At 38.3% G+C, this 24,724-nt stretch overlaps 2 protein-coding genes across 5 annotated transcripts; one reads left to right on the top strand and one right to left on the bottom strand.

The window, feature by feature from the left end:
• Positions 1–236: 236 nt before the first annotated feature.
• On the bottom strand, positions 237–11,138 carry LOC121245943 (protein PHYTOCHROME-DEPENDENT LATE-FLOWERING-like). 4 transcript variants are annotated; one of them, XM_041143872.1, is made up of 13 exons: positions 10,761–11,138; positions 10,219–10,306; positions 10,081–10,145; positions 9,878–9,961; positions 6,366–6,446; positions 5,538–5,699; positions 5,351–5,449; positions 3,867–5,266; positions 3,135–3,361; positions 2,901–3,043; positions 2,365–2,403; positions 1,594–2,253; positions 237–1,089 (listed from the first exon to the last, which is right to left on the bottom strand). In XM_041143872.1, the coding sequence occupies exons 1-13, from the start codon at positions 10,884–10,886 to the stop codon at positions 667–669; spliced, it is 3,597 nt and encodes a 1,198-aa protein (XP_040999806.1). In that variant the 5' UTR covers positions 10,887–11,138; the 3' UTR covers positions 237–666. The 4 variants fall into 4 exon arrangements, with proteins under 4 accessions (XP_040999806.1, XP_040999804.1, XP_040999803.1 ...); XM_041143870.1 differs by having other exon boundaries at positions 511–1,838; positions 1,899–2,253; XM_041143869.1 differs by having other exon boundaries at positions 511–2,253.
• Positions 11,139–13,517: 2,379 nt separating this feature from the next.
• On the top strand, positions 13,518–24,710 carry LOC121247220 (protein FLUORESCENT IN BLUE LIGHT, chloroplastic-like). The gene is made up of 6 exons (XM_041145594.1): positions 13,518–13,642; positions 14,373–14,482; positions 15,242–15,442; positions 16,114–16,399; positions 16,633–16,946; positions 24,582–24,710. The coding sequence occupies exons 1-5, from the start codon at positions 13,546–13,548 to the stop codon at positions 16,833–16,835; spliced, it is 897 nt and encodes a 298-aa protein (XP_041001528.1). The 5' UTR covers positions 13,518–13,545; the 3' UTR covers positions 16,836–16,946; positions 24,582–24,710.
• Positions 24,711–24,724: the final 14 nt, after the last annotated feature.

Raw genomic sequence — 24,724 nt, forward strand, 5'->3', positions numbered from 1 at the left:
CTCTCAAAAGGTTTTCACAATTTTATTTTGGAAGGGGGAGGAGTTTTTGGAAGAGAGAGAGAGAGAGAGGGCATCAGTAAAAAGGAAACAAACAGTGGGCTCTGATGCCAAAGGTCACTCTGGTCAGGATAATATTTATACTAAATGAATGATAATGAATATTATCCATTTTAACTTAAATGAAGAGAATTCTATTGGCTTAACGGTTAACAAGGATTCAATTACTGTGCATCAACTGTCCATCAAAATGCACTTTCCTAAAATTAATTATATACCAGTCTCTACACAAGTAAGGTATTGTGTCTAAATGTTGTTTTCGAATCGTATGCTGTTACATTGATCCTTTTCCTTTTAAGGCACTCCGCCTTCTCTAAAGACCATGTTTCCATGACTTCCATCCTCTCCGAAGATTACAATCCTTAAATAGCAATCGCATGAATCCAAAGCCATTTGCACTGCACCGCCTACAAGACAGTTTATGCACTTCACACTTGATCCTAAAGCATGTGGTATCTTGAAATCTAATTTATTTTTGTAGATATCAGTTTAATGGAGACCAAGTAAATAACAAACGAACTTCCCCGTAAATGTGATGGGGGAAAGGCTTTGGAACCAGCACAGCAATAACTTGCTCGAGAAGCAAAATCCTGAGCCTTTTAAGCTTCATTATGCATTATTTACAGAGTTGCTCTTATTCACACCTTGTAGGTCCAAAGAAGAATTTGTGATACTACTAACCGAACCAAGGGTCTGAGAGCTCAGCTGTGGGCTAGCTGGACAAGCATCTGGATTACCAGCACTAGTCGCATGGATTGCCCCCGAGCTCAACTGCTGTGGGCTCATTGGTGTTCGCTGGCTCATTTGCTGAGGGCTGGTTTGTTGGTTTAGTTGTGGAATTCCCACGGTTGATGGTGAGCCCACTTGTGAAGGTGAAACAACAGCCTGCAGCTGTGAAGCGGTATCTTGTTGTTGCTGCAACTGCTGTTGAAATTGTTGTTGCTGCTGCTGCTGCTGCTGCTGATATTGCTGCTGCTGCTGCTGCTGTTGAAATTGTTGTTGCTGCTGTAATTGTTGCTGCTGCTGCTGCTGTTGGTTCATATAAAGGTTTATTCCTGCCATCAACTTAGGCGGACCCATAGGCCCCATTGCTGCCCGTTGCATTGTGCTCATGTTAGCCCGGGTTAGACTCTGACCAAACATTGAAAGACCAGCAGAGCCTGGATGTATCTGTCTGGCTCCTGAGATCCCAGCTATGCTTGACTGAGGCCCCCCTAAAATGTTTGCTCCTCTGTTCTGTGCCATTCTAAGTTTTGATGCCATGAGAGCAGTTTGTGGATTAAATCCAGATCGAAATTGCTGGCTTATTGCATTGCTAATATTTGAAGTCTGGCTAAGATTCATTGGGTTCTGCCCCACATTGCTGATACCAGATATAGGCCCCATTGGTGCTGACATTCCAGTTCCCCCTATTCCCCTTGCAGCTCCCATGCCCACAGCACTGCCAAGGCCTCCAAGACCAACCACGTTATTGCCCATGTTTCCCATACCCACAGCTGTTCCAAGTCCCATCATCATCTTCCTTTGCATTTGTGGCTGCTGCTGCTGTAACAGCTGAATTGGGAGAGCAGAAGACTTGTTGACCATGTGATTGCCCAACTGTATGTTGGAATTCTGCCCGATTGCAGACAAGTGAGAAAGTGAATTGGTTGGGAGTATCATAGGTGACCTCTGGAACTGGTGCTGCTGCTGTTGAATCAAGGAGTGTTGTTGTTGTTGTTGTTGTTGCTGCTGCTGCTGCTGCTGCTGCTGTTGCTGCTGCTGCTGCTGCTGTTGCTGCTGTTGTTGCTGCTGCTGCTGTTGCTGCTGCTGCTGTTGTTGCTGCTGCTGCTGATGTTGATGTTGTTGCTGCTGTTGATGAAGTGATGGTTGTGGGTCTATCAGTGGCGACCTCGGGGGCATTGAAACCCCGGAAAAGAGTCCTTGAGACATCTGTAAGGCCTGGGTGTTTCCAGGAGGCAGCATCCTTGCATTCGGTAACAGATTCTGAGGTGAGTTTAGAGATGCATTACCACTGTTAGTTATCTTTGCAACTTCACTCGATTGTTGACCAGGAACTGCTTCTGGAAATTGCTGAATGTCGGGTACCGAATGGTGAGGGATGCCAGCAGTATTTGATTGACTGGCTGTGGCAAGACTTGTGCAGGTTTGTTTTGCTTGGACTTGATCTTCCACAACGTATCCTTCACGTATCATCTGCATCAACATATATCATGATAAGATAAAAGAAAAGAGAACCCACCCCCTTCCCCCCGGGGTACCAGCGAACAAAGCTGTGATCTTTTAAGACCATTTCTGAAAACGTACCAGTGAACAAAGCTGTGAGGCAAGCAAATCCGCAAAGTGCTGTCACATGAATTAGATATATATAGATGAGAGCGACAAAATTATAAAAAATGATAGTTCAACTACCAAAAAAATAGAAGTAATAATAATCATAAAATATATAAAAAAAAAAGTAAAAAAACATAATTAAAAAAACTATCAGAAAAGCACAAAACTAATGCTGTGCTAAGCTTTCCTGCCTCAATCCAAATCGATAACAACTACCCTTTATTTCATTAGCAAGTGGATGCTACGAAATAAAGGGTCTCAAAGAAGACAAGTGGAGAATTAAAGGTGCAAAGAGAAAAAATAGAAAACCACAAAATATGTAGATATAATTATTAGAAAACACATTCAAAATTTCCAAGTTCCAACTGAGGACATGGCTTAACAGGATCAAATATCAGAGAATCATCTGTGTTGATATCACCAACTGAAAATATCCCGTGTTAACCAATTCAACAATCAACAGGTGAATCCTTCTTGGACTGCAAATTTAGAATTTGTACAAAACTTACCGTATTCGGTAATGAAGGAAGACGATCCTCTGCAGACAGAAAATCACCATCTTCTATTTCTCCATAATGCATTGCTACCGTACCATCATATGGCTTCTCTGACATGATCATTCTAGTTCTTACCCTATACGAAACAGCATTTTCTACAAAAGCAAAAGTTGGACTTTAGCAAAAGGAGCGAATCATCAAAACATCACAATGGATTACATATTTTACACTCACAAAACAACAAACCTTGAGGAATATGCTCTGGCTGCATAAATTTTAAGACTCTTATTTTGCAGATATTCATGCTGCCACCTGCAAGTGACTTAGATAACGACCTCATGCTCGCATCATCTTTGAGATCTTCATTATTGGAAGCAGTGGAGAGATGAGTTGACAGGGGTTGAAGGGGATATGTGTTTGGCTTCCTAATGGGGTGATTATCAACCTTATTCTTTTTGCAGTTGAGTTGATGCCTGAAACAGAAATCCATCAAATATGCATAACAGGATGGGATTGACTATACTGCCATAGAATGTAGATTAATATGATTTGGGAAATGTATACATCCTGAAACTTCTGCATTGTATAAAACGTGCAGGATGCAGCAAAAAGGAATTTAAACAAAAATGAAAATAAGAAAAAAATGCAGGTGGTGAATAATTGTCTATCAATTATCTCGGCAAGGAAAAAATAATGCCTGAAATCAAAATTAAAAGTGGTGGAGCTTAGATCTGACAAAAATATCCCTTGTCTAACCCTTCATGGACTATTGTAGGGGGTTAGGAAACAAGTATAATAAAGAGCTTTAACATATTCAAAGGATGGGATGAGAACATTTTTCCCGTCCATCTTGATGAAGACGATGTTAACAGTTCACGCAGCCAGTATAGAGATAACACTACAAACGAAGAAGCAAACAGTTTTTTTTTTTTTTTTTTTTTATAATTAAAAGAAGAATGCAGCACTTAAACAGAATACCTCATTGTCACCATTTCTATCTTTGAGAACCTTTCAAGTATGGTTTGATCAGCCAAAGGTGGTGATCCAACTGAAGGACTGTTTGCATTTAATGGAACACTAATATTACCAACACTAGCTGGAGATCCAATTCCATTCATTGCTGGGGTCTTAGGGAGAGAATTTGATCTGCGCTTTGCAGCAATCTGGGCCTGGTGTTGACGTTGCATGGAATCATTAGCACTGGAAGCCAAAGAAGGGGTCCCACCAACAGTAGGAACTGAGGTGCTTATTGCTTTCTCCTTTTGTGATGCTACAAGAGCAGCAGCTGTTGCAACTTGTCCAAAGTGGGGTCCCACTGAACTACTAGAAAACTCCCCCGATTTTGATGATAATTGGGGCTGAGCCAAAGCACCAGTAGAAATCCGAGGACTTTGAACTGATTTCCTTTTATGGAGCTGGTCGTCTTTTCTTGCATCTTTTTCCATTTGCTGACCAAGATTATTCCAAGATGTCTGGGGGAAATTAGATCTCATGAATGCATTATGTGGTAATCTTTGCTGCCGTGCTTGCTGCGGGTCCAAATGGCTTGTTTCTGTTTCCATCACCTGCATATCATTTTTACTGCGGTAGATATCTGAACCATCTATTTTATCTATCTCAAACTGCTCTTCCTTGGTACCATATCGTGTTCCCTGCTGTCCTGCAGCGGAAGGCATTGTCCCAGCATCCTGGTTCAGAGCCCCTTCAAACGCCTGCTGGGAAAACTTTTGAATGCCAGTATTTGCATATGGACCTCCCCTTGCCATTGCTTGCTCTTGTAACAAAGTATTCTTCCAATTGATGTCCGAACGGTGTAGTCCATCACCATGCGGCCCTATTTGCTGCTGTTGCATTCCGTCAAGACCCGCAGGTGAAGGTCTTGCTCTCTTGTTAAAACTGGACAAGGGTGACATTTGCCCATCCTGACTCTCCCTCTTTCCAAGAACAGAGACACTTGAATTCACATTTTCAGCATAAGAGATCATCATGTCCTGCCCAGCAGGAGAAGCCCCTGATGCATTAATAGCAGGTCCTGAACCAGGATCCTGCATGCTTCTGGGGGTCCCAACCCCCATTTGATACCTTGGTTGATGGGAAGCAGCAGGTAGTGCAGAAACTGAGGCATCTGATACAAAGCTCTTTGGTCTTAAGGCTAACATATTTGTTGGGCCAACATGTTGTATAGTAAGATTTTCATGTACTTGCTGTGGCATCACATTTCCAGAAATGATTCCTGCATCTCCCAACCTTGAGTTAGAGCTTTCCGGTACTCTATCTATGCAAACTGTCTTCCCATGCGTCTTGATACTAGAAGTAACAGTAACTTCAGGTGGCTGCCTAAATCTCTTTTTCCGGACACTGGAAAGAGCCAAATCAAGCTGCAAATGGAGTGCAAGATAGTTAAGAAAGATACAGTCATCCTCCAGATCGGTGACATGAGCTCTTATCTAACAATTCATTACCTTTGTGGGAACTGGGTTATTACAAAGCCTATCCAACTTAGGTGTAGGATCTAGATGAAGTCGTGGTTGCAATGCTTTCAATATGCGGGACTCCACTTCCTGCATTTGAATGAATATAAACATGAGAATTCACCCCAATACATGATAGAAATTTAGTAGCCAGAGATGAGGTGCCAATCGTGGTTACCATCAGATCGCCATAACTCCAAGAATTATTCGATATCAATGGAATATCTTTCACAACGTTCTCCAATGACATCTTAAGGCATACTTTACTAACAACAGGGTATCCATTATTTTTCGGATCACCAGAACCTTGATAAAAAGCGCACTTCCGATAATCCTGCACCTACAAAAATCTCGTATCTGCAATTATAAGAATCCTAAATATAAATTGCACTAAATAATCATATCATAACCTAAACGTCTAAGAGATGGTCAACGGTACGAATAGCTAAAACAGTAGACATTAGATGTTCACAAAAGTTGCTCTATCCGATGGATATAATGGTGGAGGCAGTACACTTCTTGTGATAGGCAAACTCAATGATACCAATACTAACATAATGGTGGTCAAAACAGTGCAAGCATAGGAGGTGTTTCATTTGGTTCACTGGCTTCTTCTTCTTCTTCTTCTTCTTCTTTTCCCCTTCTTTTGGGGCAAGATAGTCTAGTATGACTTGTGCAGTAATGGTAGAGAGGAAGGCTGCTGTTGGTCAAATGGTTCAAATGGTCACCTAAAATGAACAGGATTCGCTAACAATACTGCTGTCCACAATTGAGGTAAAGAATTGTGTGGCAGTATCATGACATCATCGGAAAGAAAGTTAGTGAGCTTAAGCAATTTCTCGCCTCTTGCACATATGCATTCACACATGTACGTATGTTGGCATATACATACGAATATTAGTATTCGTACCATTCATTTAAGTTTTCTATTTATCATTTATTCTGATGAGCCAAAACATTCATAATATGTCTGGTAAAAGTAAAACCCCATAGTTAGATGACTCACCTCACATACAAGTGTCCCGTCCACAAACTTGCAGGGTATATCATCTAGAATATCGCCAGGCAATCGGCCAGATTCAATTGCCTCCAAATGGATTCACAAATAGAGAGGGAAACAGATTAGAGTAAGAAAAGCCTATAGGAAATACAGGCAAAGTTGTAAGGATATATAGACAGTGGTTATGATGCCGAAGGCAAAGAATAGTGCATAGAGTAAATAGACTGACACATTGCACATTCATAAAAAGAGTAAATAAAGTAGTTCCTAAGAAATCCAAAAAAAAACCTTTCTCCACTTGCACCACATGAGACCAAAGGTCTGCACAAAGAAATCCAGCACTGGTGAATCCAGATCACCAATTCTCATGAGTGAACTTTCTTGTGTTAATCAAACAACCCAAATGGCAAACACTGCTCTCCAGAAGTGCATGCAAACGTGTAACAACCCAATCCTAAGATTAGGCCATAAGATAGGTTTTATTATTATTATTAGTATTAGTATTAGTATTATTTTATTAGATTTTACATTTATTTATTTTACTTCTATTATCATCTTAGAAAATATGCTAACAGTAAATTAGTGATTTCCTGAGGAGTCACGTCGTTTCCATTAGTTTGCATATTAGATTAGTTTCCTAGTTTGAAACCACAACTTGATTCCCCAAAATCCTCTCAGAACCCGTATCCTCATAGGAATAATTTCCAAGTGTAGCAAACTTCAAATGTCGCATATCTTCTGAGGAGTCACGTCGTTTCCCTCCCCATCGTCTATAAAATCTCACGTAAACCCACTGTTTTAAACACACTAAAATACCCAGATGAACAACAATTTCGCATAAGCCTTAGTTTCTGCCCAGCCGCCGCCGACCACCATAGGACGGCGGAGCACCACCCACGGTGCCAGAAACTGCCGGCCAGCCCAACCCCATCGAGCTCACTCCCTTTCGGTAAGCCCATCGCCGTCAGCCACCATTTTCTCTCCCTAGTGTTTTTCGGTTTGATGGTTCTCTCTCTAAACTCTCTCTCTCTCTCTCTCTCTCTCCCTCTCTCGGTGTCGCACCACCATAGGGACCCCCCCAGTTGCGTCGCCGGTCACTCCAGCCACCCAGAGCTGCCGTCGCACTCAGTCCCTCTCTCGGTGAGTTGCCTTCCGTCGCACGATGCTCCTCTCAGGAGCATTTCTTTCTCAGCCCTTAAGGCTTTTACTTTACTGATATTAGAATGGGCTATGGGCCTTAAGCCTTTTAGCCAGGAGCCTTATAAACTTGAAGAGGGCCTATTATCTACACGGGCCATGTTTTAAGCTGGACCCAATCTTACAGAAACTGGTTTATTATTTTAGAAGACTGTTTTCTAATGTGGGCCTTCAATATTATTAAACTTGAGTTGCAAAATCACTACAGTGCTATTTTATAAAATATATAATATGTAGATATTTTCTACTATTTTATATTTAAAGGACTATATATGATAATTTAAGTGGATGAACTTGGGTTGACAGAAACTGTTTTATGGTTTAAAGTGGGCTAGTGGTGCTCTACAAAAACATGTTTTAGTATTTTATTGGGTTGGTTATATTCTCAGAAAAACATTACTTTTACATGGACTTTATCTACTTACTTAATTAAGAGCCTATAGACACAATTTTTATAAAAGGTTATTTAAAGGATTTTAAAGTATATTATGGAGCCTATTATTTTAGTTAAATTCCATTATACATATTTAATTACGTAGAGCATTACGACACGTTTTGCTAGGAAATTAGTATCACCTAGTACCTCCTATAGGTAACGCGCTACAAGTTGGAAATCAGGAAGCAACGCTAAGAGGTAAATAGTATGATCATACAAATGCATGAGTACTGTGAATATGATTGTTATTATTGTTATGTATACATATTATTGTTATGTATGAAAATATGATGTGCTTATGATGGTTATCTACGTTACGCTAAGAAACAAGTCAAGGTTAGATTCCCTTCACGATCTTGATGAAATATGAGATTATGCTTGAATGAATGAATTTGTTGATTGATTGAATGTTACTAAGATCATATGAAAGTCATGAGATGTTTATGTAGTAATTCAAGTCAAGTATGCCATGTAATAGAATAGCCAGATTATGCAAGTCATGCTCATGTAACACTTAGATCATGTATGCCATGTAGTACTTAGATCATGTATGTCATGTTCATGTAGTACTTAGATCATGTGTGCCATGGAATGTTATAAAATGTTCATATCATGTTATGATTATATCATGTTATGATTATATCATGTTATGCTATACCATGTACAAGAAAATGCCATGTTATGCTATGCCAAGTATAAGAATATGCTATGTTAAAGAAGTTCATGAAGCTTAATGAATTCTCATTGTTCACATGTAATACTTAGATCATTTATGCCATGTAGTACTTAGATCATGTATGTCATGTTCATGTAGTACTTAGATCATGCATGTCATATAATGTTCAGATCATGTTATGTTATGTCATGTTATGCTATGTCATGTACAAGAAAATGTCATGTTAAGAAAATTCATGAAGCCTAATGGATTCTCATGCATTAAGAAAGATAAGAAGTTTTAAGACAGTGCCACGGACTCAAGCGTGGTTAACCACAAGTTAAGTGAAACACGAACCCAAGCGTGTTTCACTCCATGTTACTCAGTTAAGTGAAACATGGACCCAAGCGTGTTTCACTCCATGATTCAGTTAAGTGGAACACGGACCCAAGCGTGTTTCACTCCATGTTATTCAGTTAAGTGAAACACGGACCCAAGCGTGTTTCACTCTATGTTAAAACAAGATAAACAAGTTATTATGCATTCACGTTACATATTTGCCATGATTATGTATGCTTCCGCTCATGTTAATGATGAATATATATATACCATGTGAATTTGTGATGATATGTATACGTATGCAAAGTTTTCAAAAAGTTATGTTATGTGTATGATTGTGAATCTGTGATAGTGTAAATATGTTGTGAAGAGTCTTCAAAAATTAAGTCCATGCTAGGCCAGATTATATTTTACGGTATGATGTGCTACTTACTGAGTATTCAACTCATTTTTGTTTGTCTTCTTGTTTTCTTCCATGTCTAATTCTCGCAGATGGTGTCTATAATGACGCAGAGCTAGATGGCCAGGAATAAACCTAGTATAAAGACTTCGGAAGGAATAAGTGATATTCACACAAGAATTAGATTTCTTTTATGTCATTCATAGGATTAGTTTAGGTATGTTCTTTTACGTTACGTTCAGTTTTCGAAACAATCATGTTCAATTCAGTTTTAATATTTTTTATGAATTTCAATAAATGAGGTATTTCAGGATATGAATCTCTTTACCGGGCATTATGTTATGAATGTTAGTAATATCTCTATCCTACGGGAAGGAGGTGTTACAAAACGTCAACCAAAGAAGCCACAAAGAGGATATTTTGTTCAAATCGCACACCTCTTCAAAAAAAACTTGAAAAAAAGGTGGAGTGGGGCACAAGTAGAAATGTACCGAGAAGAGAGTTTTGGAGGCTCTACCATACGGATGTAACAACTTTGGAACATCTTGAAGACTAGCCTGATGAGCAGCTTCATTCTGAAAATTCACAAGTAAACAGTATTAGAAAGCAATACATATAATGATACGAGGAGTCAATTTTTCCATTCAACTTATTCCTCAATTGTATCATCCAGCTAACGTTCTTTACAACAAACCTCTGTGGGTTTTCCAATTGAGTATCCATCTTCAAATAGGTTCAATGTGAAGGAAACTTCATTCTCTGCAAGAAGGGGAAAAAACCATCAGGATCCAAACTTGACTATGTGGCCAACTAAACCAACGATGCCTCTAACCTGCAGAAGGAACTAGTCCTTCAGAAGACCAGGATGGTGCAGACACGCCTGCAGCATCTTCAGCTCCTTCAATAAGATCAAGATCACACTGTATCACAACACAATCGAAACTATCATACAAGGAAATTAATATAATTAAAGTTAGTATTACATCAAACCTACTCCCCAGCCTTCCAACTCAAGGGCTTCAAACCAAATCATACAAAAAGAGTTTTTCTCGTTGCAATATAAGTAAAAGTAAAATCATTATTTTTCTTTGAGAAAGAAGAAAATGTCTAGATATCTATTTCAATTTCTGATTGAAAAAAAAAAACAAAGAGAGAAGTTTTAGATTTTCAGTTTTAGTATTCCTGTTGTTCTCTGCTTTATATACCAAAACTCTCTGCTTTTTGGCACACAACCAAGATGAAATCAAAGACCTAGAATTCCGTTTCAATTCTATTCTCTCCTCCACTTTCGAATTCTCTCAATTTCAATTTCTTTTCCTGGCGAACCGGACTTAGTAGTTAATCAAACAATCGAATCATTTCACAAAATTTTACCTGTAGCTTCCTTGAGCTATCCTTGGAGGTCTCGGACACGTCGTCGACGACCTTCACCTCGGGAGGAAGCAGAGGCTTTGGTTGGAACCTCGCACCGGCCTTTGAGACCTTAAAGGAGATACCCATATCGGAGGGTCTTGAGAAAACGAGGGTTCAAGGTGGTGTTTGGGTCATGGGAAGGCGGGGAAATAAAAGAGAAAAAGGGGGGGAAAGTTCGGAAATTTTTGGGGCAAAGCAAAAAACCCTAACGGGAAACGAACGTTGTAGTTTGTTCGGTGTCTTTGTGATGCATCTGATCTGAGGGATCTGTTAACAGAAAATAGAGATGAGAGGGAAACGCGGGAGAGAATTCTGTTTTTCTTCTGACGAAAAACCCAGACTTCTTGCCTGTTTGGATAGATGTTAATCTCATCTTATTTTTAAATTTTTATATAAAATATAATAAATAATTTAATTTTTTAAATTTTAAAACAATAAAAATAATAAAAATTAATATTTTAATAATATTTTATTCAACTCATTTAAAATATCTTATCTTATCTCATTATCCAAACTAATTTGTGCTCCAAAGTTTAACACCCATTAGAATATGAGTGGTACTACTCTGCCGCCTGAGTAATACCGCTTCATTTGACCATTAAACTAAATTGAGTTTTTTATTTTTTTTCAATTTTTTATTTATATTTTTTTATCATTTTAAAACATTTAAAAAAAGAATACACTAACAATTACTTATTAGATAAAAATAATAATAAATTAAAATAAAAAAGGTGTGAAAATGAGGTGTCAAATTTAAATGTCAAAGTAACATTTTTCTTAGAATATTTACAATGTCAATCATAATATAAATAGAATCGAAAATTAATATAAAATTAGATATTAACGGTATCTATCTGAGATTGAGAATTACAAATTAATGAAATCATTATTTGACATTTCATCAATTTCATAACTTTTTCTTGGATTTTTACCTTCCAATTTCATTTACTGAGTTTTTACAAATATATAATTCAGTCTCTCTAACCCATCTAATTGTTTAAGAATAGTATTATATGTCCTATAATTTCCCTTACAATATTCCTTTTATCAATTGTTTTTTTAAATTTAAATTTCATAATTTTTAACATATCAATAACTAATGTAGAAATGAGTAAGTTTTTTTTAAGTACAGTTAGCATTTTCTATTGTTTAAAGATCCAACACATTTCGGTAAAAAACTAAATGGGCGGTGCTAGTTGGCCGCCCAGCGTTTAATGCTGGGTGTACCACTAGTGCAAATTTATTTATTTATTTTATTTTAAATATTTTTTAATATCTTTAATCATTAAGAAAAATTTTAAAAAATATACAACTTCACTAGTTGTTTCCTTAACCATTAAAAAAAATTAAAATACTCCAACGTTAACTTTGAACGATTAAATTAAAAGGTTTTCCAAATTTAATTGGACACCAATGCAACAAACAACATTAGTTAGCCATAACTGATAGCGACCATATTGCAAAGCAATGCAATAAACATAAGTTACACGACTGTTACAATCGTGTTATTGTAATTATAATCGAACAATCACTTTACAACATTTTTATATAATCTAGTTTTAAATTCTGGATTTTTTGAAAAATTATATTATTTATATAAATTATTTTACAAAAAATCTATAATTAAAAATGTGATTATAAAAATGATTGTATTTATATTATTTTTCTAATAATATTTACTAATAATTTGCTAACATCGTGTTTCGTATACATTTAGGTCAAGTTTCAGAAACTCGGGTCTAAAGCTTTTACACCTTCAAATTTAAGAAAACAAAGAGAGAGAGGGGGGCCATGTTGAAGGTCGAGGAGTTTTCGATACTTAAATTAGTATATCTTTTTAGTAATTTGTATAATAGCTTAAAGAGATCAAAGAGAGTTCTTCGTACATGAAGTTAGATTTTATACAAAGTTTTTGGGTGGAGACACCACGTACCTTGCCTCGTAGGGCTCATGTCGCTTCAATTGTTGTTTGGTCAAAATTATTTAATGGAACGCAACTCCTGAGGTGGCATTATTAATGTGGTATAAAGTTCTGAAAGTGGTGTCATAATATGGCGTAGCTCTTTACTAAACTTTAGCCTACGAGTGATCATTGTTGAGTCTCTTTATACCTATCATCAGGAGATTGATGGTTTTATGCATCTCTCACCCACTTGCATGTACAGGTTTTTTAGGGCTAGCCGTTATTGGGATGTGTCAGGGTGACGAATCTCATTTATCCCTATAGCTCGTATTTTCCATGCAAGGAATTGTTTCACAGGTTGATTTTGCTTATGGGTCGAGTGCTTCGCAGAGGCCTAATGACTTCTCCTAAAGAAAGATTGTTGGGCCAGGATGGGCTCTCCTGGACCTCCTATTTTCTCGAGGTCCCTCGTGGACTTGTTATTTGGACCTATAGAAAGGGAAAAAATTTCTTACATTGTGTGTCTATCATTAAAGCCAAAGTTAGAAAGAAAATAGTAAAAAAATAAATATTTTAAAATGTAAAATTTGACGAGAGGAAGAGATAGATATATAAAATAAGTTTTATATTATCTAATAAATAATTGATAATATGAACATAATCATACAAATAATTTTATAAAAATTGATCTAAAACTCGGACAAAACTTTTAAAAAATATTAATATGTTATAAAATTAAGTTTACTCTTTAATGAAAAATCTAATATATTCTGTTAGAAATTGAACGGATCAGTTCTATCTCGCGTAAAGGAGCAGCCCCCCGCCCAACGTTTATCCAAAGCAATGACGGTTTTGCTCCGTTGTTCCTGCTTCTTCACTTCCCCGAAACCTTGCCGGTCTCCACCGCCCGTTCCACTCACCGGAAAATCACTTGCTCCCGGTTAGTTATCCCTCCCGTATACAATCACTTCTTTCTTGTCCAATCATTCTGCACCTTTTTGCTTACTATAATCTCTTCTGATATTTGAATAAATTATTGCTCTTTAAGCTAAAATCTTAAGAATGGGCTCGAACAGACCTCAATTAACCTTTTGATTTCGAAGAGTTCATATTTTAAGCTCCGTTTCGTTGCCGATGAAAAAACAGATACTAGGGAAAATGAAGTGGACTTTATTTGAATTATCTCGTTGTCCAAAATAGGAAAGGCAAAGAATTTTAGGTACCAGTGTTCAATTTGTAATTCTATAAGCGTACTTTTTGTTGAAAATATGGCTAAATACGAACTGTGAATGTTTTATTATTGAAGTAAGTACGTAAAAAAAGTATATGGGTGGGTCTTGAACATTTTTTTTTTTTCTAAATATTATTTTCTGATTAGAAGTTTATAGATACGTTCCCAGAATCCAGGGTATTTTAGATCATCGAGGGATGATTATAGTAGAAGCTGAAAAAAAAAAGATGGTACGTGTTGCGTGATTTATGATGATGGCTCTGCATAATAAATAAAAACTTTCCAAAAATGAAAGCTATATTTATATATTTGCAATGCATAATATTTCATCAAACCACCATCATTGAAAGTGGATATCTCTTCAGGGTTTTTTAAATCGACTCCAATATAGATAATCATCCTCTGACTAACATGCCAATATATTCATTGACTGAATCAGGGAAGCTGGTTTCTCTTTCATATGAAGTGGAGAGGTTTGTGTTGTCCTCAAGAGCTACTTTAAGTGGGCCATCTGAGATTTGCCGTATTTTGGCAAACTTACAATGCCAGGTATGATGGTGAGTTCCCCAATATCAGTGGCTATATATTTCCTATGAATGATGGTTCTGGCAGATGTTGCATTTTCCTGCTGCAGTAGCAGAATAAGAAAACTCCAAATGATAAAATGCAGAGTCAATACCTGTAAAAACTGCTTTAGAGAACAATATTATGCAAAGTTTTGTTGCAGGTTGTTTCTTTATTTTCTCTCTTGTTTTTTTAGTACAACATCTACCTTCCAAGTTAGCCGCTCCTATCAAGTTCAACAGACAATGAATCCCAAGGGTTTGGCCCAAGTGGTGAAGGCCTTGGTCTTGAAGTATCACTCCCTTCAAGGTCCAATATTCAACACCTCATGGATGCAAACAATCATTTGGGGTCACACTCCCTGGTGAAAAGCCAACGATTTAACCAGTTCTGTGTAGGGAAACTTCCGAGGGTGCGGTGCACGGGACCGGAGTTTACTCTGCAGGGGTGGGTCCAAAGGACCCTGCCTTGGAGAGGTTCCCAAAAAGAAAAGAGTTCAACAGACAACTCGCTAAATAAAATTTTCATGGTTTGGATTTCATTCGACCGACGTAAAAAATGAACAATATATCACTATAAAAACAAATAAGTTAAGTCAGCGTAAATTTTTCAAGCGATATATACAAGCTCCAAATTACCATGTATGTGTTCTAGGTTCCATTCTTTGCACCTCTTCATTTTCCTCCTTTACGGCGAGTACTGTGGTCAATTCTTCCATCTGATCAATAATTATCGGTTTGACAGGGGAACATGCAGTTAAGAACCCCAACGATGGCATTTCTTGTTGGTAATGCCTTGATGTTAACTACACCTCTTAAAGCTCTGGCAGAAACATGCGAGGCTGATAACTCTGTTTTCAATATGAACATGCCATTACTGCTGTTTGTGGCCCTTATAGGAGCCACTGTTGGAGGTAAGGTACCATTGGCTTTGTGGCCTTCTCTAGTTTTTTTGGTTATGATTTCTTTGGAGAATGTATTCAGAATATATATCTGGTTTTTTCTCTATTTTTTTGGGTAGAATTGTTTGTCCTTTAAAAAACAATTTCATTTGTTTACTGCAAAGTTCATTCTTTTATTATCTTGACGAAAAAGTGTAAGAAAGTGCCTCATATAGAACGATCCAAAGGCCAGGTTTTTTACCCAGGCAGCCACGGAGAAGTTTAATATTGAGGCATGGAAATTCCCTACTCAATTCCCAACATGCATGAATTGTTAATGTCTCTGCCGCCTCTAGCGTTATATCTTCACTTCCTTGGTCTCTCTTCACTTGTAGAGGAAGGATCACTTTGTAGACAATGAGACTCAGCTGATTAGGACATCCAAGCTTCTGAATATAGGATGATTTCGTTCTCTTTTCATAAAGTAAGCATTTTTCAGTTTGAAATGGAATATGGGAAATATCACCTGGAAGTATTTTCATTTCTTACCTCATTGTAAGGATTATAATTGGCAGTGGCTATGTGAATTAATGGAAAGGAGCCCCATGCTACCCTTCCTGATACAAACCACCCCCCCCCTCTCCCGGCAGCGGGGGGGTATGTGTATGTATGTATATATATTATGAATTTGAAGTGTAGATCTACTATGTTATGCACATTCTTCCCCTAATTGAAGCAGCTGAATGAACAACTGCGCCAGATCAATGCAGCTCTAAGAAGGCAAGCTAAAATTGAGTCCTATGCGCCTAGCTTGAGTTATGCTCCTGTTGGTGGAAGAATATCAGAGAATGAAGTGATTGTTGATCCAAAGAAGCGTGAGTTGATTTCTAAACTGAAGACTGGAAAGAATTTTTTGAGGAATCAAGAACTGGAAAAGGCCTTGATGGAGTTTAAAACAGCTCTTGAGCTTGCTCATAATTCAAATGATCCTACCGAGGAGAAGAAGGCTGCTAGGGGTTTAGGTTTGTTTGCATTCTCTATCCTGCAATTGGCCTCTTATGATTGATTACTTCTATGATACAAAATCGACAAACCAAACCGCCAAAGGCATGGTCCAGGGATCTTGGTTTTATTATTATTATTTTGTTTTAAGCCTTCTTTTGGTTTATTTGTTTTGCTTAAAAAACATAATTTCTTGGGTCATATAGTTGTGATTTTACCATCAAGTTCTTCTGATTCAAAGATGATCTTTCAGGAGCGTCACTGCAAAGGCAAGGCAAGTACGAGGAAGCCATCAAATACCATTCCACCGTTTTGGCAATCTCTGAGAGAGAAGGGGAGGACTCGGGAAACACAGAAGCTTATGGAGCAATTGCCGATTGCTACACTGAGCTTGGAGATCTTGAACGAGCAGCAAAATTTTATGACAAATATATTGCAAGGTTGGAAACAGACTGATGCGTCCCTCTCAGAACCAACTAGTTTTTCTTTAGTAATGATGCACTAAGATTGTAGTAGTATTAGTCGAGTTTGCAAACAGCTGGTCAACATCATTGCCTTGCGGATCATTTCTGTGGCGCTCCCAATCCCCCTTATATAAATACACAGGGATCGAGACGCCAGGATGGTGACAACACGGTCACACATCCCAACGAAGTGCCAGTGTATGTACATGCAACAGTGTACAAATAAAATAACGCAGCGGATAGTCAACTAAGTACCAGAATTTATTTACAATCAAACATCAGTAAAGATTTAAATAGCAGTTATACAGTCATCCATAAAATAATTTACAATAGTTTTAGATATACAAACGAGTGATCCCAGATCACTCCTCAGGCAGAGCCGTCTCCTCAGGCTCGCCCTCCTCCTCCTCAGCATCAAAGTCTGCGTTACCACAAAATGATATTGCAGGTAAGTATAACCCAAACAACAACGTAATATAAAATGCATTAAATGCAACTAACATGCATACACATGAAAAATATGCATTTTCCACAAAACATCATTTTTCCCGAAAATGATAATTTTCCAACACACACCAAAATCCCATTTTGGTCTAAATTATCCGTAAAACATTTTTCCAGAAAATGATTTACCCAAAAATCAACTCGCACTATTTTCCCAGAAAATAGTGCATTAATTCCAAATGCACCATGCATTATTTCCATATGCACCATGGCCTCCCCTATGGACCATCCGCACGTCCTGGCTTCGCAGCGGTGCTCAGTTCCGCGCCCAGCGCGTACATGGCCAAGCACCCACACTACGCAACGAGCGATGCCCAGTTCCGCGCCCAGCGCGTACGTGGCCAAACATCCTCTAGTCCCCGCCAGCAGAAGGACCACGGAGTCGGCACGAGATCATCTCGTCCGATCCCATTGTCGCCCGGCGACAATCCAGGGGACGTTACTCAGTATATTCCGCTCTCGAGTAACCAAGGAGCTCCACCGAGTTAATACCCCATCTCGGCTTGGGGTCGTGATACACACGCACCAAAAATATTATCACATAAAATCATAGCTTTTCAAATCACATGAACATGAATGCAATACACGAAAACCCAGTTTTCTTTTACAAACATGATCATGCATGAAATAATGAAATGCACATGTACCAACACAATATCTAACATCCATCATTGAACAATACCAACAAATCCAACCAACCCATCAACAACCAATATCCAATTCAACCAAACAACTCCAATCACAAATCCATCCGACCCCCGAACTCCTCGGACTCAGTCCGGCATGCCAAAAATATAGTGAAATGGGTTAGTGCAAAAATACATTTAAATTACGAAAGTTCTTTGGAGAAATACTTACAGTGCAATATAATAATTTCCGGAGGATCACGAAGCTGCAAGTGGTGATGTCTGAGCAACACCACAATGTAAAATACACTGTGGCCGTGGGTCACAGATACCCACTTTTCAACGAGGACAAACGAAGACCCAAAAATGGTAGGGTAGGGCCTAGAGAGGTCGGTGAAGCTAGTGGTGGTGGTGGTTTGCCGTGGGTGGCGGCGCAAGGGGTGGTTTTAGGCCAAAAATGCACAAATCGGAAATGGGCTTGGTGGGGCTTCACCGGTGACGGATCGGAGCTGGGGTTGGGTCCAATGGGTTGCCAAGAGGTCGAGAATGATGTGGTAGAAAGATGGTGGCCGGAGGTGGCGCGACGGCGGCGCAGTGGTGCATGGAACGCCGCGGCTTCAATGGGTTCGTGGTGGTTAACGGCGGCGATGGAGGAGCTGGAAATGGAGGGGGGTGATCGCCGGCGGCAGGGGGAGCAGAGGAGCCGGCGGTGTCGACCACCGCCGGCGCACGGCGGCGGGCTGGGGAAGAAACCAACGCACGGCGAGAGAGAGAGAGAGAGAGAGAGAGAGGAACTCGCGCACCGGGGAGGAAACTGGGAAGAAGAAAAAAAAAAAAGAAAAGAAAAGAAGAAAAGAAAAAGAAAAGGAAAAGAAAAAATAGAGGGAAAAGAAATGAGGTCCAATCCTCATAACTTGGGTCACAAAAATGATCCAACGGAAACGATTTCAAAACCTCAAGTTAAATAAAATAATTTAAACGTAATGGTAAAGTCAAATTGAAATAATTAAATCCCACAGTAATTAAATAAATATTAAAAGCAATTTAAATGCATAACAATAAATAAATATTAAGAAAGCACATAAAAATAATTTTCACCAAATTAAAATCATAGAAATAAACTCATTAAAAATCCAACCAATTTTAAAATACGAGAATAAAATTTAAATAAATAAAAATAATCCTTTAGTAAAAATACACTAAAATGCGGGGTGTTACATCCCCCCCTTAAATAAAATTTCGTCCTCGAAATTGGCAAGGTCAACATTAAGACTAAGACAGGAATAAGATTCAACTAAGAGCAGACTAAGAACATACCACCAAAATAGTCTGGCAAGGCCACTCTATAAGCAACAAACCCAACCTTCTCTACGATCTGAAAATGGTCAACATATCTTGGACATCAACAATCGCCCAAATAGAGTTCTTCCCACTAGGAGTCATCGGCAAACCCACAACAAAATTCATAGAAATATCATCCCACTTCCACTCTGGAATAGGGAGAGGTTGAAGTCTACCAGTAGGTCTTTTGATGCTCAGCCTTAACTTGACGGCACGTGGCACATTCCTCAATGAACATGGCACTATCCAACATACTCATTTTAGTCCCCCAATGACACATCACGACCAGTATTCCTAGAGTGACTGCTATCCAAAAAATCTCATTTCCTCGAGAACCTTAATACAACATCCAATAAATTCCAATGATCAAAAGCCCTTACAATAATATGTGCCAACTGCAATCAACTCCTATGCTCCAACTTCTAAACCTTTATTGAATTCTACTATTGGAAACCTAATAGCCACTTCCAATGTTAACCATCAGTAACAGATTTTGCACAACCAAATGATTAATCACCAATCACAAGTATCTTCTCAAAATTCAAGTCACCATTAATTCTTCAAATCAGCACAATTTGAACTCCTGACTACAACAAAAATACCACGCTTCTGCTGCGCACTCTGATATTCGCCTCATGCATAAAACTTACGTTCTCATGAAACTAACACCATCGAGTACAAGGTGGCTCCATTCCTACTAACCAAAACTCTTATCACAATTTGGTAGAAAAAAATACTCTCTCCCAAAACCACGAGTTCTAACTCAAATTCCTCAATTAATTTCTACTGCCTTGATCAAAATCAAATTCTATAAAATACATCCATGATCATTGACAGAAAACCAATATCAACCAACCTCAGCATCCCAAATTAAAAATAAGCAACCTCAACCCAAAATACATCCGTCTCATCTACGATAAGGAACATACTTTAAAAGACTCAATTCCAACCTAGCGAATCAAAAAGAGTGCCTAGAGACTTCTACCTAACAACCTAAACCCGAAAGCTCATCATCTACATTCTAAACAACATCTAATCTAACGGTGACTAAACTCACAACGAACTACCATTGACTTCACCAAAACATTAACAAAACCTCCTTGGTAACTTGCCCACCTATTTCTACTCCAATAAGCTAGTATTAACACAACTAGTTCCTTCAATAGCACATCACTATTAAACCTCAGGGCAAACCATACTGATCAAATCTTCAATCTACCAAAAGCCATTGCAAAGCACCCAAGGATCCTAATGCTTTATTACCCCCACATACTTGATCATATTATCCACTGTTGATGCCTAAGCTTCAACTTCAAATATCTTTTCATATACCATACGTGACATCCCATCAATCTCACTTCAAATTAAATAACAATGTCCTTCATTCAACCAACTAGATGCTTAAACTCCAAAAGAAAGTATAGCCTCAAAAATTTAAATTCCTAGGTAACCTCAAGTCACAATTAATTCCTGAAGATAATCACAATAACTATTCCCAACCATGATTCATTGAGTAACCCACTTCAATTGCACACTTCGATCGACTCACCAAAAACTCCAAGCCAAGGTCTCTTGAATTACTACTATTGCGTTCTCCTCTTCCACACCAACCAAAACCACTTCTTCCAAACCAAATGAGACTAGGACCTATACTCTCCGAAATCCATAACCACTCACCACTACTATACATCAATCTTACGCACCCTTAGCCAAAACCAATAATCCTCCAAACGTGCAGGTGGTCATCATTACCATTTCCATCACTAAACCTATATCCTCGAAATCAATAAGAATCATTTCTTTAATCGTCACCATCTATTATCCTTAAAATTGATATGGATTAAATCATTAACCTGTCACTGTAACCTCAAGCTAAAAACAATTATTAACCGAACTAGATCAACATCCTCCATCTCCAAAGAAATTCTCCCCTAAAAAAATTCTCATATCAATAACTCAACTCAGATCAATCCTATTTTAATTCAGTCATTCAACTCTGCAATTCTAAAACCTTAACCCAGATATAAATCATTTCCTGAAATCCTCAAGATCGATGAACTCAAATCTAAAACATTCGCCTTATAAAACTTGTAAATTCTAAAACCCCAAATGTTATCAAATTCTTATCGAGGTCGGCAAGATCAAAAACTTCTAGTCTAAGTAATCTCTTAATTGCTTGTTGAACCTACCAGCTTAAATCCCATTAACTTATTTTCTAAAAAACTATGGGCCACAAACCTTAGATGAACTTCTCATAAATCTAACATTGACATTCGTTGAACTTACAATCTCCTACCCCAAAGACTCATTACCTAAATTCTACGGAACCTAAATCCTCAATTATCCTAAGCAATTAAAAATTATTCCCCTCCTTAGCAGCAACTTGAGTACCTAATCCAAAGAGTTCACCCAGACCCTGATGTTCAAGCCTTGATATTAAAACAACCAATCACCAAGAGTACAGGCCTACTATACCAATGTTTAAACCTAACAATGGCCTTCTCAGTCGTACCATCTTCCTGTCATAACATAACCCTTAACCCGCCTTTCAATTTCGAACAAAACAAAATAAAATAAAATTCCATAAATAAAATAACATACGACAAAATGCATAAAACCAATGAAGTAGTTCACCATAAAATAAATATAACAATAAAATAATCCGCCATAAAATAAAACAATTAAATTAAAATGACATACAAATAAATAAATAAACAACAAAATTATTATACAGTAAAATAAATAAACAACAGAATTATTATACAATAAAATAAATAAAGCCAATAAAACTATACTCAACCAAAGGTAAACACTAATTAAAGCAATAAAATTAAATAAATCAAATAACATCAATTAACATAAAATAAAATAGCAATAAACTCATAATATAAAATAAATAACTTAACTTACACCACTTAAACAAAAATTTTATTATTTTAAAATAATAATAAAAATAATTTTCTGGTACTATCCTAAGGGACATGTGATTTTACCCAGAGCCGAACTGCTCTGATACCACCTGTGGCGCCCCCAATCCCCCTTATATAAATACACAGGGATCGAGACGCCAGGATGGTGACAACACGGTCACACATCCCAACGAAGTGCCAGTGTATGTACATGCAACAGTGTACAAATAAAATAACGTAGCGGATAGTCAACTAAGTACCAGAATTTATTTACAATCAAACATCAGTAAAGATTTAAATAGCAGTTATACAGTCATCCATAAAATAATTTACAATAGTTTTAGATATACAAACAAGTGATCCCAGATCACTCCTCAGGCAAAGCCGTCTCCTCAGGCTCGCCCTCCTCCTCCTCAGCATCAAAATCTGCGTTACCACAAAATGGTATCGCAGGTAAGTATAACTCAAACAACGTAATATAAAATGCATTAAATGCAACTAACATGCATGCACATGAAAAATATGCATTTTCCACAAAACATCATTTTTCCCGAAAATGATAATTTTCCAACACACACCAAAATCTCATTTTGGTCCAAATTATCCGTAAAATATTTTCCCAGAAAATGATTTACCCAAAAATCAACTCGCACTATTTTCCCAGAAAATAGTGCATTAATTCCAAATGCACCATGCATTATTTCCATATGCACCATGGCCTCCCCTATGGACCATCCGCACGTCCTGGCTTCGCAGCGGTGCTCAGTTCCTCGCCCAGCGCGTACATGGCCAAGCACCCACACTACGCAACGAGCGATGCCCAGTTCCGCGCCCAGCGCGTACATGGCCAAACATCCTCTAGTCCCCGCCAGCAGAAGGACCACGGAGTCGGCACGAGACCATCTCGTCCGATCCCATTGTCGCCCGACGACAATCCAGGGGACGTTACTCAGTATATTCCGCTCCCGAGTAACCAGAGGAGCTCCACCGAGTTAATACCCCATCTCGGCTTGGGGTCGTGATACACACGCACCAAAAATATTATCACATAAAATCATAGCTTTTCAAATCACATGAACATGAATGCAATACACGAAAACCCAGTTTTCTTTTACAAATATGATCATGCATGAAATAATGAAATGCACATATACCAACACAATATCTAACATCCATCAATGAACAATACCAACAAATCCAACCAACCCATCAACAACCAATATCCAATTCAACCAAACAACTCCAATCACAAATCCATCCGACCCCCGAACTCCTCGGACTCAGTCCGGCATGCCAAAAATATAGTGAAATGGGTTAGTGCAAAAATACATTTAAATTACGAAAGTTCTTTGGAGAAATACTTACAGTGCAATATAATAATTTCCGGAGGATCACGAAGCTGCAAGTGGTGATGTCTGAGCAACACCACAGTGTAAAATACACTGTGGCCGTGGGTCACAGATACCCACTTTTCAACGAGGACAAACGAAGACCCAAAAATGGTAGGGTAGGGCCTAGAGAGGTCGGTGAAGCTAGTGGTAGTGGTGGTTTGCCGTGGGTGGCGGCGCAAGGGATGGTTTTAGGCCAAAAATAAACAAATCGGAAATGGGCTTGGTGGGACTTCACCGGTGACGGATCGGAGCTGGGGTTGGGTCCAATGGGTTGCCAAGAGGTCGAGGATGATGTGGTAGAAAGATGGTGGCCGGAGGTGGCGCGACGGCGGCGCAGTGGTGCATGGAACGCCGCGGCTTCAATGGGTTCGTGGTGGTTAACGGCGGCGATGGAGGAGCTGGAAATGGAGGGGGGTGATCGCCGGCGGCAGGGGGAGCAGAGGAGCCGGGCGGTGTCGACCACCGCCGGCGCACGGCGGCGGGCTGGGGAAGAAACCAACGCACGGCGAGAGAGAGAGAGAGAGAGAGAGAGAGAGGAACTCGCGCACCGGGGAGGAAACCGGGAAGAAGAAAAAAAAAGAAAGAAAAGAAAAGAAGAAAAGAAAAAGAAAAGGAAAAGAAAAATTAGAGGGAAAAGAAATGAGGTCCAATCCTCATAACTTGGGTCACAAAAATGATCCAACGGAAACGATTTCAAAACTTCAAGTTAAATAAAATAATTTAAACGTAATGGTAAAGTCAAATTGAAATAATTAAATCCCACAGTAATTAAATAAATATTAAAAGCAATTTAAATGCATAACAATAAATAAATATTAAGAAAGCACATAAAAATAATTTTCACCAAATTAAAATCATAGAAATAAACTCATTAAAAATCCAACCAATTTTAAAATACGAGAATAAAATTTAAATAAATAAAAATAATCCTTTAGTAAAAATACACTAAAATGCGGAGTGTTACAATTTCATTTTTGTGCTTAAGTTGAAAGTCAGTTGATGTAAGAATACCTTGCGAAATTATTTTTGGTTTCATCGTGCGACTGAGGTTGTAGCATCAAGTTTTGCACTAATACATATCCAAGAGCTCGGAAACGTAAAATGAGACGA

This window comes from Juglans microcarpa x Juglans regia, chromosome 1S (genome assembly GCF_004785595.1).
Source record: "Juglans microcarpa x Juglans regia isolate MS1-56 chromosome 1S, Jm3101_v1.0, whole genome shotgun sequence".
NCBI classification, from domain to species: Eukaryota; Viridiplantae; Streptophyta; class Magnoliopsida; order Fagales; family Juglandaceae; genus Juglans; species Juglans microcarpa x Juglans regia.